General features: G+C 38.7%; 3 protein-coding genes across 4 annotated transcripts; 1 reads left to right on the top strand and 2 right to left on the bottom strand.

Annotated features, from left to right (window-relative positions):
• Window positions 1-107: 107 nt before the first annotated feature.
• On the bottom strand, window positions 108-1,177 carry LOC140768305 (probable WRKY transcription factor 51). Its single transcript, XM_073108554.1, has 3 exons — window positions 940-1,177; window positions 702-851; window positions 108-601 (listed from the first exon to the last, which is right to left on the bottom strand). Exons 1-3 carry the CDS (start codon window positions 1,149-1,151, stop codon window positions 400-402), a joined length of 564 nt encoding a protein of 187 aa, XP_072964655.1. The 5' UTR covers window positions 1,152-1,177; the 3' UTR covers window positions 108-399.
• A 1,357-nt stretch (window positions 1,178-2,534) lies between these two features.
• Window positions 2,535-7,049, bottom strand: LOC140768301 (protein TWIN LOV 1). Of its 2 annotated transcripts, XM_073108551.1 has the most exons (8): window positions 6,302-7,049; window positions 5,992-6,205; window positions 5,807-5,871; window positions 3,923-4,002; window positions 3,752-3,807; window positions 3,575-3,638; window positions 3,042-3,228; window positions 2,535-2,833 (listed from the first exon to the last, which is right to left on the bottom strand). In XM_073108551.1, the coding sequence occupies exons 1-7, from the start codon at window positions 6,843-6,845 to the stop codon at window positions 3,073-3,075; spliced, it is 1,179 nt and encodes a 392-aa protein (XP_072964652.1). In that variant the 5' UTR covers window positions 6,846-7,049; the 3' UTR covers window positions 2,535-2,833; window positions 3,042-3,072. The 2 variants fall into 2 exon arrangements, with proteins under 2 accessions (XP_072964652.1, XP_072964651.1); XM_073108550.1 differs by lacking the exon at window positions 2,535-2,833 and having other exon boundaries at window positions 2,879-3,228.
• Window positions 7,050-9,667: 2,618 nt separating this feature from the next.
• LOC140768299 (25S rRNA (cytosine-C(5))-methyltransferase NSUN5-like) lies at window positions 9,668-15,009 on the top strand. The gene is made up of 14 exons (XM_073108546.1): window positions 9,668-9,813; window positions 9,940-10,368; window positions 10,804-10,862; window positions 11,028-11,078; window positions 11,465-11,597; window positions 11,976-12,061; window positions 12,604-12,702; window positions 12,856-12,909; window positions 13,279-13,425; window positions 13,874-13,933; window positions 14,093-14,180; window positions 14,334-14,417; window positions 14,506-14,667; window positions 14,739-15,009. The coding sequence occupies exons 2-14, from the start codon at window positions 10,131-10,133 to the stop codon at window positions 14,960-14,962; spliced, it is 1,485 nt and encodes a 494-aa protein (XP_072964647.1). The 5' UTR covers window positions 9,668-9,813; window positions 9,940-10,130; the 3' UTR covers window positions 14,963-15,009.
• The last annotated feature ends 154 nt before the right edge of the window (window positions 15,010-15,163 follow it).

Here is a 15,163-nt window from a genome sequence, read left to right as displayed (position 1 = left end):
CTTTTATTTTTTTGAATAAAAGAGTGAGAGAACTATTTTTTATCCCAACACTTTAGCACCTTAAAGATAATACAACGGGCATCTTTCTTTGAAAGAAAGAAACAAAATTTAAGGAAGATAAACTCTGGTGTAATCTTTTCATATGTGAAAAAGGTTTACATCAGTCACAATATTTTTATACAATGAGATCATAACAATAATACTAGAATATTATTATCTAGTTCTATAGTTACAAAATTAGTCTGGATCTGTTCGGAAAAATAAAATTAAAAAAAAAAAAAACCCCCCTTTTTTTTACTTTCTCAAGCAGGCACATCGAATGTCTAATTAATTGGAGGACAAATTCACTGGTAACAGAATTAGCCAAACTAACTTGAATTAAAAGAAGGGATTAAGGATTCATCGAGCATGAGTTGGCATGGCGCATGAAACAAAGGGCGAGTAATTCTCTTCTTGATATACGTAATCATAGTAAACAATACCGGGGCTGACGTGGTTGTGTATCCCTTCGTACGTTGTGATCACATACGTCGGATCCTCTCGATCTCTTTCCACTCTCTTCTTCACTCCACAACCATCACTCGAACACCGGTAATAATTCCTACACCATCGTTTATTTTTAATTTTTTTTTTCAAAATGCAAGTAATAAATTAAATATAATATGATATATATATATAATTAAATTAATTGTTAACCATACCTAGGATTTGGACTACTTTTGACGGACTTCTTCCCGTACTTCCTCCACTTGAACCCATCGTCCAAGATCTCTATCTCCGACTTCGTTCTGAACCCAATTCTGCAACCTACTTCTACTCTACTTCTCTTCTTCTTCTCAGTGCCGTTAGTCCTATATGAGTACTCAGATAATTAATTAAACAGTTAGAGAGAAGATACATAAAGCAGTACGTGCAAGCATATATGGAGTATTAACATACATGGTAGCTTCAATAGGCTGTTCGGGTTTTCCGGCCGCCGCCATCGGTGATGAGATGTCGTCGAACGCGACAAAGTCGTTCACTTCGAGGGAGAGCTCAGAGTCCCTGGCGGGGGAGAATTCACAACCAGGGAAGGTTCGAGAGTAATCTCCATGGAAGAGGAGAGGAGAGTAAGAGAAGAGTAAGTCTTCCACTCCCAAAGGAGCCGCCATTGACCGTAACTTGCATCATAGAAGTGTGTGTGTGTGTATATATATATATATATATATATATATAAAAGGATAAGGATCAAGTGAAATGTTTACTGCGTCGGTGAAGCGAAGGTTCGTGATTTGCGTCACGTGTCAAATCAGTTGATGTGAGTCCTTCGAGTCCGTCCACGTTGAGGTGGGTCAGATGTCACATAATTCTCCATTCTAAGCATGTGCTTAAAATTAATATATATCTCGGCATTTTTTTTTATCTAGCTCTCACTAAGAAATCAAATCTATCTATGCGTACTCACGACCGTTCATTTGCAATCTCACAGCTGGCTAGTAAAGTATGTGATTAGAGATTTCAACCAGCAAGGGGGAAAGAAACTAAGAATAATCAAACCAAGGAAAGTAATTTTGTCTCCTCCGATCGAACCAAAGTTGGAGACAGGCAATTGTCCCACAAAGTGATGAATTATTATTATTATTATTATTATTACTTTTTTCCTTTGGAAGACAAGTCTTCTAATTTGATTGTGATGCTGTGACCTTTAGCTTTCTTTCTTAACAATTAAACAATACACAGGTTGTTCTCCTTCGCAGCTTCCAGGACGATGCTTCAAAGAGCAAAGTCATACATTTCAAGACTCAGTTTTCTCCAGTTGTACTCTTGGAAATTCGCTGTCACTGAGAGGGTGTTTACTGTGACTAAAATTCTAACCAATTCATATTTTTCAGGCCAATTCACAAAAGGCGCCTTGAATTTGAGTTCTATCAAAATCAAGATACGAATAGGTAAAGTAGCGTTTAGCTGTGAGAACTTTAGCTACGCTCATTTTTAAAATTTGCATAAACAAAGCTTATATCAGTTTATGCTAGTATAATGTTTGATTATAACCAATACAATAATATATTAATTATATTTGATGTGATAAAAAAATGACAAAGTTAAGAAATATTTTAATAAATTATTAGAGCATATACTCTCTATAATCTATAGGTGAGGAGATGAGAGAGAATAATTGAAATGATGGCTTTTTTAGTTAATTAGATTAATATTTTTTTCAAGTATAAAATAACAATTAGAATTTATTGATAAATAAAAAATATTAGATATATATGAGAGAGAGAGAGAGAAATAGATATTAGTAAACTAGTATTGTAATAAGTTATTATTTGAATACTATATAGTATAGACCCCAATGCTTAATACACAACTAAAGGGCCAAAAAATTTTCAATCGAAGAAAAATAAAAGAATAAAATATAAGATGAGAAAGAGTATTTGCCACTTGAGCTCGAATAATATCACTTTAAAGAGTGAAGGTATGACCGAGTAAAGTTCATTTATTAGACATATATTTCCTAACAAATACAAGTGCATGCAAGACACATGATCATCAATAGAAAAGAAGAAAACATTCTTCATAGAGCTTTTAAGGTGGCTTTACAGACTCCAAATGTATTGCATAAATAGTGGATGAAATGTGTTAATTGTTAATCTCAGGAGATTAGTAGTATGATATTTCTCAGCAGATGATAATGAATAGGACTTTGAGTATCCAAGAAGTGAAAGAAAACCAAAAAAGGCTTCAGTTACACTACGTTTCAACTTTAGCACCCTCGAGAAGAAAGAAAAAGAAGACAGAGGATATCCTCGATGTTATCGTTGGATCATTCTGTCTCAACTGTTTTGGTTCACTGTAAATGAAGACACATATCAGTTTTCATTGTGAAGCATCTTGCTGAAGAAATTTCAGTGACTTGATTTTTTAACTTTCACTTCTTTAATTTTAGTACAAATTACAGCTGACGTGAGGGAATAAGGAGTGATGGATTGAACCCATCCTCTAAAATTTTCCAAGCGATAAACAAACCTAACCACACGTAGCTAAATAATTAGATATACCTGTAGGTGTATTACGAACAGCTAGAGCACCCTACTGTGATGGCCTTGAAGGGCCAGCAGAAGAAGATAAGCTCCTCACTGCAACTTTGACTGCGCCCACTGCACCAAGTTGCCACATCTCAGGGCTCAGCCCATTATCAATGTTCTTCGAACTCTCGTCCATCTGAACACAAACATAGAATGCAATCTGCAAAACAAGTAAGCAGCTAATTTAGAGGTCCTCTTCAGCTCTTATTAATAGTGGTTGCTCATGAATGGTCACAAGGTTGAGCATTTGCTCACAGAAGTGTTTTAGTCTTGACTATAGAGTCCACAAGAGACTTCAACAGCTAAGAACCTAAAGAAAACTATGCTTGAAGGAGACCCAGAGAAAAATTGTGTAAGAACAGACATACTGATCTCGGAATCTTACATGGTCCACCACAAAATCAAGCTAGAATATGTAAAAGCATGACATAAAAACTGCACTTTTGTCTCTTTTCTTGCTAGAAGAAACACGACTAAGAAGACTCACTCTAGAATTTGAATTATACCTTGCCAGATGCATTCCGTACTGGTGATATGTGAAGAAGATTCCGGAAGGAGCTTCCATCTTTCCTGAAAAAGTAATACAAGAGAAGCACGATTTCAGCTCCTTCCAAACACTGTCACAGAGGATTAACTTCTGAAATTCCAGCAACTACTCGCCAAGTTACAAGTGGGATGTTCACCTGTAATTTAATAGACGCACTGTACAAGATTGCTGGCCATGGATGCTCTTCTTTATCTACATTGAGAGCACAAATAAGTTAAGAAACTACATACCAGTAATTGCAAGAAAAAGGTCACCAGCCAACAAAATACATAACAAAGGATATCTGAACGAATTCCCAAGTACCTACCTCTTTCAAAACCTCATAATCTGTACCTGGTCCATTTAAAAATCTACAATTACGTCCCAAGACTTCTTGCCTTGAGTAACCTAGAAGGGAAATATTAGTTAAAATATGTACCATCTCAATATATCAAATAGAAAATTCCTGTCAACTGCCATTCATAATTTGAGAGCAAGTCTTTCATCCACAAGTAAGAAACTTGTTTGCAAATTGTTTTTAATTGAAAAGAGAGCACAGTATAATAACAGTTCAATCAAATGGCAAATTTAGGAGAAATATCAGCATGCCTCCTTTAAATCACCCACTAGTCGCTTTATGATATAGGATAACATCCCCAACAATTATATATAATATGCACATTCTATATAATATCAACAACTAGAATGATTTGTGCTTCCAGTCAATGAGAAAGTTTGATGAAATTCTTGGTAGATAAAACCATTTAGAAGGAAAAATACTGGCATGCTGCTGACCGTAAACCAAATTTCCCAATCAGTTTATCTAAAATATGAGAACTTGAATTAAAAAGTTATAATTATATAAAATTGATGACCATTCAAGGATAGATCTCATGATTTACCCCCACACAGATCATAAGAAATTTGAGGTAAATTTTAGTGTCATAAAGTCAGAAAAGTAGATGTTCCTGATTGGCACCTCACTGGAAGAACAAGATACATACATGAATGGATAAACAAATATTAAATTGGTATATCATCTTTATGTCAAAATGAATTTAATAGTTTCATCCGGAATCTTTAAATAAGAAGCTATCCTAGTGTTGCAGTCATGCCAAGCTGTGTTGATCAAGGCCACAACACACTGGCAGCAAGCTACATCAGGCTATATCATGGCACAGAGGACCATGGTAATCATTCTTAATCTCATTCATCATTACCTCTATGACGTTGTTGACAAAGCTTCTAGTCACTTTTATCTCGCACTTAGTCTATTTTCAGCTTGCTTTATTGATAATTCTAGTTAACCATTCTCCTCATCATTTCAAAATTTCGATTTGTTCATAACCATGTTAATCAAGGTTGACAAGGTTCAAGCCATGGAACAGTTCAATCTTGTGTACTTCTCATTCAACTATCTGATGCTTTTGTCGATTCAGATATAGCTTCCATTGGAGCTAATTAACAATACCATGCTTATTGTCTATAGTCCACGTAGCTAGTACTTCCATTAATATTTTCCATTTTATTCATAGCTTACCTTAATATTAATCTTTCATGTCTTAGGTATTATCGAGAAGTAATGATGCATATTTCTATGCATCTTTCTTGCATAACAGAATTGTCAGAAAACACCGCTGTATAGTGGGGTTCCAGAGCTAAGAGAAATAGAATAACCAAGCAAGAGCAAGAGGCAGAAAACAAAATGCTATGATAGATTCCATTTATATATACATGTATGAAAGAAGAATATCAAGATGCTTCAGTGCAATATGAACTATGAAGAGAATACAGAAAGTGGTTCGCTCCTATAACCAAGCTATCACCAAACCCTAGCAGAACCCTCTCTAAATCCTAAATCTAGGTGTGAAGCAAAATAAGAAAGAGCTTCCTTATCCGATTCTTATTCTAGTTATAAATTTTCATTTGGAAAGTAGATATTTTTACCCTAAAGTACCGAAATATTTCAATGAGGTATGACGAAATGCTGCTATGTCAGAAAATCATAAATACGGGTGAAGCAGAACACTGATCATATTTTGCGACAATGCAAGTTAACACAAAAGGAGAAAAAGAAAACAACCAGAAATTTACAAAAGCATCTGAATGGTAGCACATGGCAGTTCCAGATAAATGATGTATTCAACCACTGAAGATTATCTTGAACTTTAAATGCCCAAATAGTTTTCGTAAGAGGATAAAGCTCAAGCACCTGTCAGACTTAGAAAAGCATCACTGGCGTAGACGATAGGCATGTCAGGTGAATGGGGATCAGTCCTGCAAAATACAGTCATTCTCAGTTAATAACTCAAAAGCATATCTTAGAGATGTTATATTCAAGAAACGTAATACTAACTATACTAAACCAATCGACAAAAAAATCTGAAATAAACTCACAATACAAAACTCTGTTTGATTCTACCGAGAGAAATATTCAACGACGAAGGAAGAGAAGCGACGCCACTGCCTGCCGAACCACATCTCTTCCCACAAACTACTCTACCGGTCATCTTGCTATACCGATTCAGCGCCAACAAGATGCAGTTAATGGCATTCGCAGCCTTCTCTTTCTCCTGATCGCCAGCCATTTGCGGCTCTTTGGCCTCCAACCCTATAAAATGCCACTAGCAACGACAAATTCACATACTTCGCCTTCCCAAATAAAATCAGAATGACCTCTCTTATATAGGCAAAAGAAGAAACAGACCTCTGCTATCCATATCAACAAACACCTCGCGTGCATGATGACTGCAATCCAAATCTTTATCCAGCCGCACCTCTTCCCGGCACGTGCCGAGCACTGCGCCACATCTCTCTACCCCGCACCTAGACCTCCTCTTAGAAATCGGCACCTGAACAGCGACAAAGTGAAGGACCCGGCCGTCCTCGGCGCCGAATATGGGGCACATGTGGAAGAGTATCCAATGCGGCGTGCCGTCCTTGCGGTAGTTGAGGATGCTGATCTGTACCGTCCGCTCCTCCCTGATCGCCTCCCGGATCTCCATCACCGACCGTCGATCCGTCGCGGGGCCCTGGAAGATCCGGCCGTTGCGGCCTAGGACCTCTCCGAAGGCATATCCTGTCATGGCGAGGAACCCGCGGCTGGCGAAGACGATCGGGTGGCCGGCGATGGCCGGATCGGTGATCAAGAACGGATCTTCGAGCTCGTCGAGGGCTTCGAGGACCCACTGAGAGTACCGCGACGTGAGGGACTGGTCCACTAGGCGATCGCGGACGCTGTTGCTCCCCATCTATGGCAATAGATCGTCGTCGTCGGAGGAGGAAGACTCAGCGGTACCACCATGTGAGCTATAGAGGAGAGGAGAAGGGGAAGGAGGAGAAAGAGGAAACGAAGGCTTTGTGGCTATTGCCATCAAATAGAGGAAGGGAGGAGGGGGTATGGGAGGGAAATATCTCTGGGTTTGGGAATCAAGAGATGACAAAGGACGCCCACCGTTTGATTGGGGAGGGTTGGGAGGGCGGTGGACTCAAATCCGGTACAAGTTTAGGTGGGTCCCGCGGTACAACGGAACAAACTCGTGTAAATGTGGAGGGAGATGACGTGAACAGGGGGGGGGGGGCGGGGGGGGGGGGAGGATGAGGACAAAACTAATGGACGTGGTGAACCGGGGGAGGTTACTACTGTACAGCTCACAAATAGAAATAGGCAAATTAGCTCCGCTGTAGCCTGTAGGCTGTGTAGCTTATTAGCTTGAACAGTGAGCAAACATCATCCGATGCATTTGTTTTTCGCTTTTGTGATTGGTTTCTATTTATCGGGGAGATTAAGATCCTATGAACTTCTAATACCTGTCCAAATCTGGACACGCGGCACTCGAAAGGCCATAGTGTTACACGTCGAGATTTAATAGCCACTGGGAAATTTTAGATCTTTGTTGGAAATGTCATAATACACCATCAAAGCTCTTAAAAATATCCCACATGCATATCAACCAGCTGATTTATTGTATTATTGACAACTTGAAGGAGTACCTCCTCCTGCAAACGATCTTCTACCACCACAAGTCTATAGTTCCTCCGTTGGCTTTGGAAACTCCATCACGTCATTCTCAAAGCTACTTCAAGCTTACGTGCCCAGGTTATATTAATCTGTGTGGGCCCATCATACTTGGATGGGTTACGTGGAGAACCTATCCGTTTGCCCACCCAGCCAATTTATGAATATATATATGTGATCTCATCCCACGATTCTTAAAATTAACGCAACTGCAACGGCAACGGCAACGGCAACAGCCAGTCATCAGAAATCTCAAGGCGAACTGCGGCGTGGCAAGTTGTCAGCCGTTGGGGACATGTGGGGGTGAAGGCCTTGTCTGGCACTCCCGACTGTCACATGCTATTTTGTGGCTAATCATAGACTAGAACCATAGGAGTCAATCCTCTCTGAGACATAGTTAAGTATATGGGGTAAATTTCTTGATAAATGGATCTCTAAATGAGCTTAAATTATAAGCCACAACAACGGAACAAAACTTCTAAGCTCCTACTATAGATAGCTATGCTCAGCGGAAAAAGAGAAGGTTAATAGCACGAATTGAACCGTCCCCAAGGACCTAATTGAAACTAGATGGGCCAGGCCAGGCCAGGCTTATAATGACTGTGCACGAAACTAACGTCTGACATAATAATAATTATTATTAATAATATTATTCTAAGGAGATGAATTGTATCCGGCTATCCTCAATAGCATAAGTTAGCGTCGGTTCTCAACACTCGTGAGGTATAAATCTTTTAAGTTCTTCAGCTAAATTAACGTATTCAGCTACCATTTCGTAGGACGCCAAAGACTTGGAACTCTCCTGCTTTATTAATTTAATAATTTCTTGCTAGTCTGATTTCATTATTAGCTTGCTATTCTTCTCAAATAGTTGTAGACCTAACCTTGGAGCTAAAATCTCTGTTAGGAGCATCAAGTCGCTCGCATAGGTACCCCCTGGCCACATTCGGACAATAAAGAACTTTGAACACTAATTTGCCTAAGTTCACCGTTTTCACGTCTTCGAGCTGCTTCCTGACAACTTCGCGACGACAAAGGGCTTTCTTCTGTCATCTCCTCTAGCATCTTGTTCGGCTACCACAATTAATGAAACCTATCTTGCTTGCGTATGGGTAGTAGGATATTATTTATTAAGCTATATTAAGGACAATTATACAAGAGAATCAGACTATAATTACTATTCTTTCCTTTTTCTCGTTTAACGCTTCCCACCACATTCTCCTCTTCCATTTATTTTTCTTTAAAAAAAATATATTTTTCCTAAAATTTTATAAATGATCAAATACAAAAATTAAATTAATATCCAAAAATCAGATAGAATATTTTAGAAGAGCTATTTCGTATAGGTACGAGCAAGAGTTTTTTTTTCTTTTAACTTTTGTTCGCAGTCTGACCATCAGTCACTAGGTTCTTACTGATTATTATGAGGTGAGGACGACGGTGAGTAATAGAAGAGAGACGAGCAGGAAATTAAGAGGGAGAAGAGAGAAATAGAATGGAAAAACCTCCTAAAAGAAGAGGAAACATAGGGGTACAAAACCACCGAAGCAGAGCTGTCAACAAGAAAAGCACAAATTTGTCAAGGTGAAGAATTGTTTTGTTCTCTAACTTATAGAAAATAAATAATGAACAGATTTAGAAAACAAGTATCAGATATTTTTTTGTAGAAAAAGAAAAAAAAAAAACCAGAGAGAATCCGGCTATATTTGGCATAGGATTACAATTAGAAATTACGGCATCGCTCAATTGTCCACTTTTACCTCAGTCCTGGATGAGGACGGTAGACGAAGAGGGCATAGAAGCTTCCCCAAGTGGTGGCGACGGCCATGGCCCAGACCACCGCAGCAAAAGCCTGAGGAACGACGACGGCCACTTTGTACGAGAACATAGCCGTTAGGAACGCGGCGAGGCACCACACGGCGCCCTTGAGCTGCTCTCTCTGGTTCGAATCCGGCGCTGCTTTCTCGAACAGCCGCAGACACCAAAAGAGGAGGAGCAGAGCCGCAGAGGAACTTAGCGCGAAGGCCGCCGAATCGAGATCCGATCCGCCGTTGGACATTTTGAAGACAATTGAACGAAGTGGGATGGAAATGGAAGATCGGAAGTCCGTGGCGATAACAACGAGGAGCGCAGTATTTGATGATTGTTGTAAACTATCCGTTGCCGGCCAACGGCTCTCTGTGATACGAGTGGCGCCAATGGTAAGTAAAGACTTTTCTTTTTTCCTTTGGATAATTGAAAGTTTATCCATATCCGTAGACGTCTTAATTAAATATACTCATCTTATCCGTGTGTAGTCTGACTAGTGTCTTCTCTCAAATCTTAAGCCTTAATGAAAGCCTGGCCGTAAGTCCAAACGTGCCTTCGAAATTGGCCCAACCCGAGTGATTGATGGGCGCGATGGTGAACAGAGGTTCAGGCCCGGTCGTAAGTAAAGCCCGGCCCGCTGCTCTAAGATCACCTGTAAGGACAACCCTTAGAAACCTTCAACCGTAGCTACTACACTCGGACGTGATCCATGGCGCCGCCCCGTCCTCCTCGCAAGCAAGCAAGGCTTCCGAAGCATCGTATGAGAAGCAAGGACGCGGCGGAGCGTTCGGCGTACTTCGCGAGGAGGGAGGCGGCAACGGTGCTCCGCCGCGTGCTGCAAGGCGATGCACGTCGACGCGCCACCGCGTCGATCAAATCCCTCGTCTACTCCCCCTCCGTCCGCAACAAGAAGGCCACCTTTGCCCTCGTCTGCCAAACCCTCAAGTGTACGCCTCTCTCATCGATCTCTCTCTCTCTCTCTCTCTCTCTCGCCAGTCTTTATCTCCGGTGCCGTTTAGAGTTTACTCTAGGTCTTGTTATAGTCTCCAGGGTGGCTCTTTTGCATCGTTTTCCTTGTGTCTGAATCTATGGAGGGCGAGTGATCTTGGTTTGGTGGGCTTCTTAGTTCCGTAGCAAGATTTCTATGCGCTAATGGTGTTTAATATGTTCTAAGAACTTTTTTCTTCTCGGGGGTTTCTAGGAATTCATCTCCGTTCTTTTCCCTTCCAATTTTGTCCAAATGTATGTAGATATCCCATTTCAAGAGCCCTGATACCAAGTTGCAACATATTTGTTCTTCAAGTGCTGGCATATCATCAAATCCATACATTTATGTAGCTTGGGTGAAGTTTCTGATTCTTGTCTTTTGCCTTATTGTTCAGATCTTCCTCTTCTCAAAGATGTTATAAAAACAAGTGACATAGTCACCAGCAAGTGGAAGGTGAATAATTGTGTTCTTTTTTCTTGCGATGTGTGTTGTAGTAGTATCTCATATTTAAGTTTCTTTATATTTTTGCATTCCATTGTTGCAGAGTCTCTTGTTTTAGTCGTGCCTTACTTGTTGGTAGAATTCTGTAACGCTTCTTTAAATTTTTTTTTTTTACAGAAACAGGAGGAACTAATATATGTAACTGCATATGATATTCTCTTTGGGCAGGTTTGTACCTTATTTTTCCTTGCATACTTCAAAGTTCCATTCGTCATTAATTCTCTAACTTTTTTGAGGTTGGTTAATGAATTAGCGTTAACTGTTAATACAGTATAGCAAGAAGTAGAAGTTGCAGTTAGTAATGTAATTTTTTTTTCACTTCTATTACTTTTGTTCTTTCAGATTCATTTATGATATTTGATGTCAAAGAAAAAAATGAAAAAATACTTGAATTGCATTTGATACTGAGAAATTACATTTTTTTTTATCAACTACTATGTTGCATTTTATTCCCTCATTCGATACTAGTCCATATCTTGTAGGAGATTATAAATAAGTCATTTGTATCGGTTTGGTCCAAATTTTTTTTTGTTGACTTAAGATGGTCTGTTTAGGATATTGCAACTACTGGTGCTGTCGAGAAGTTACTTATGCTTCACAAAGATGCTCTTCAGTCTACTTTAGCAGAACTTTGTGCTACACGTAAAGTCAGTAATATTGAAGACTTACTTGATAATCAGGCTGCTGGTATGTTTCCTCTTTGATGCACTTTTATGTGGAACTCATCCTTTGAGGCTTTCTCCAACAATGTAGGATTGGCTTATCTCATCCTATTTCATTACTGATATGGAGTGTTACGCTCTTCTTGCCCTATCAGACAATGAAAAGTTCTTAAATACTTTTTCTCTTTCCAATTTACTTGCAAATATGCTTTGTTCACTGTTCTTAAATACTATTACTGATGCAGTAATATGCTTTGTTCACTGTTCTTGCTAGTATGGCTACATGCCTTGTTGGTTATCCGCCACTTTTAGGCTTACAAGGGATTCATATGTATATGTATACCTCGAGTGCTACTTCCAGATTATAATTATGTTATTTTCATATTTGATTATTGTCTTACAGTTATCTCCAGGCCTAGATATGTGCGTGTAAACTCACTGAAAATTGGTGCTGAATCTGTCATTAGAGAATTGGGGAAGCAGAATATGGTAGTTTCTCCATCCTTCTTAATTTCCTGTCGCTTGTCTTTTTTCCCTATACTACAAAGGGCGTGCCTTAACCTTCTGGCTTCACATTCCAATAGAATTATGATAACCATAATTGCTACTTTAAACTAGATTAGTTGATTTTTAACTATACAAGAAATTGAAATACCATTATTGATATGGAAATATGATTTATGCCATGCAATATTTGACAACAGAAATTCTTAGTGAAAGTTCATAAATCACCAAAAATTTTGCACTAGAATATGATTTGACAGATAACCAGAGATTTCTAATCTTTTATCTTACATCTGGAGGCACTGGGAGTTCGTAATATTAGGTGTATGTACTGAATATAAGATGTATTTGTTGTTTATGCAATTACTACATTCTTTCTCAACACTTTCTCTCTTGCTTAAAACCATATTCTCATTTGGTATTCTGGACATCTGATATATGTAACTTAGCATGATGAAACATGTGTACAAGTTCTAACACTTCTCTGTTTTCAAAATGATTGTTTTGAACTTTTATGGTCTGGATAGGTCAAAAAAGATGACATGATCCCTGATATGCTAGTGCTCCCAGCTGGCGTTGATTTGCATGACCATCCCTTGGTTGTGAACGGAAGTGTCTTTCTGCAAGTAAGCTATATGGATATCATTCGTTTATTTTGCGTCCTTCATCCATGTGTCAAGTATTGCCCTTTATTTCTTTTTGCATTTCCAATGAATATGGTCCAGATCGACTATTCGTCAAAATTTTAATTTGTTAAAACCATTTTTGTTTTTCTATAGGGTAGAGCAAGTTCTATGGTAGCTGTTGCCTTGTGCCCTGAGCCAGGATGGAAGGTATGGTTTCTCTTATGATGGCTTCACATGATATATGATATTTAACAAAATAAGTTTCATATGTTTTAAAGCCTGCTTTAGGCTCAATGCACCTACCTTATGATGGTTAATATGTACTTTCCAATCTGTTTCTGGATATTGGAAAAATATATAATATGACATTACATTGAGATACTTCTATGTTTCACTTGATATATTAAATTTACTCTTTTAGCAGTTAAAAAAGGGTTCTGTGTCTGCATGACAACTAACTATTATCCTATCCATTAGAATGACTATTTGTGTTAAATGATTGCCATACTTGTGTGTGATGACCATGACAATTATCAAACAATTGTTAACTATTTCTCAATATACCAAATCATGAAGGTTCTTGATGCTTGTGCGGCTCCAGGAAACAAAACCATCCATCTTGCTGCTCTTATGAAGGGAAAGGGAAATGTTATAGCTTGTGAACTACATGAGGAGAGGATCAGAATTTTGAAAGATACTATCAAGCGGTCTGGAGCACCTAATATCCTTTTATTTCTTGGAATAACTTTTCAGTTCTTTTGTTTATTGAAAACTTGGTTGCTTTTATATTGTTCCTTTTGATATGTCGGAGGAGTTCTCCTTTCTCCCAAAATTGAGAAAAAATAACTGATACGTCTTCCCTTTATGTACCGCAAATAGTTGGGACCAAAGGCTTTGTTATTGTTTGTCTTGTCCGTCTTCCCATTTATGTGGCTTCATCCCTGATGTCTCTCTTGTTACCAATCTCCGGAGCAAGTTTTTTTTATGTTCAATGTTGTGACTGCTCGATGAAAGTATTTGATTGTTTAGATCACCTAAAAAGGTGTCCATCTGCTATTTTTGCTATTTCACTCCTTATAGAGAGGTTAGCTATCTTTTAAATTATTCTTCAGTTGGAGTAAACATATATTGAATTTATTTTGTAGTATTGTCACTTAACTTGTTCAAAGATGTGGACGTTGTTCATGGTGACTTTTTGGATATAAATACAAGAGATCCGGCATTTGCAAAGGTATGCTGAAATTTCTCAAAGTGATATCTTGGGTACCTAATTCTTTTTACTTTTCTGGATTCTTTATTTTTCTCTTCTAAAAGTGATATATTGCCTTGAATAAAGACTATAAATAACAGCGCAGCCTTCTCTTTTGGGGCTCTCCAACGATTTATGCAGGTTCGTGCTATTCTTTTGGATCCTTCATGCTCTGGTTCTGGAATCTCTGCTGATAGACTAGATCACCTGCTTCCATCACACTCTACAGGTATTGGAAATTTTCTTTTCCAAAAATTTAGATTTGAAATTTGAAGGACCAGTTTAATTTTCAAAACTGGTGTTTTATGTTAATCAGATTAAGCTGTATCTTTGTATAGATAGCACTTATCGTCGTCTAACGAACTGCTGACTTTCTGCATAGGTAACAACGGTGACGCTACTTATCTGAGGAGGATAATGAAACTCGCTGCTTTCCAGAGAAAAGCTCTTGAGCACGCCTTATCCTGTTAGTTTCCGTCGTCAAGTAATTTCTGGATCCATAATTGGAAGTACATTTATATCAGTTTTTTGACTTTATGATGCCTTTCTCGCAGTCCCTTCGGTCGAGAGAGTCGTCTACAGCACTTGCTCGGTCAACCAAATGGAAAACGAAGATGTTATAAAGTCGGTCCTCCCTTTGGCTACCTCCCTCGATTTCGAGTTGGCTACTCCATTCCCACAGTGGCATCGTCGCGGCCTGCCCGTCTTTGAAGGATGTGAGTCTTAATTTGACATATCATATGCTAATTATTGCATCCTCAAAACGCTTGGTTTACTTCCATCTCAGGTGAGCATTTGCTTAGAACCGATCCTGCGGATGGCATGGAGGGTTTCTTCATCGCGTTGTTTGTCAGGAAAAGGGTACTTTCGGAGCAGGACAATCGCGATTCTTTGTTGGCGGACAAGCGTTTTGGGGGACGGAAAAAGGTTTTACCTTTAACTAGCTTAAGAATGTCACGGATATTTATTTCAAATGTATGTACGATGCGAAGAAGTACCGAGCACAAATAGTACTAATGTTTCGTGAATGATAATTTCTCGACCTCTATTGAGAACAACTTCTATTAAATATAATTTAATACATTTTTTTATAATTCTTCTTGTTCTTCTTCCCTATATCTACTGAAACATTAATGATATTAAATCTAGTAGACCGGCTTCCACCATTCGAAGAAAAAACGACGACGTCACTTTGAGAGGGGTGATTATACA

Source organism: Typha angustifolia, chromosome 10 (genome assembly GCF_048772165.1).
Source record: "Typha angustifolia cultivar Huaian chromosome 10, ASM4877216v1, whole genome shotgun sequence".
Classification (NCBI taxonomy): domain Eukaryota; kingdom Viridiplantae; phylum Streptophyta; class Magnoliopsida; order Poales; family Typhaceae; genus Typha; species Typha angustifolia.
The sequence above is the reverse complement of the archived record's forward strand: the minus strand, read 5'-3'. Positions and strand labels throughout refer to the sequence as shown.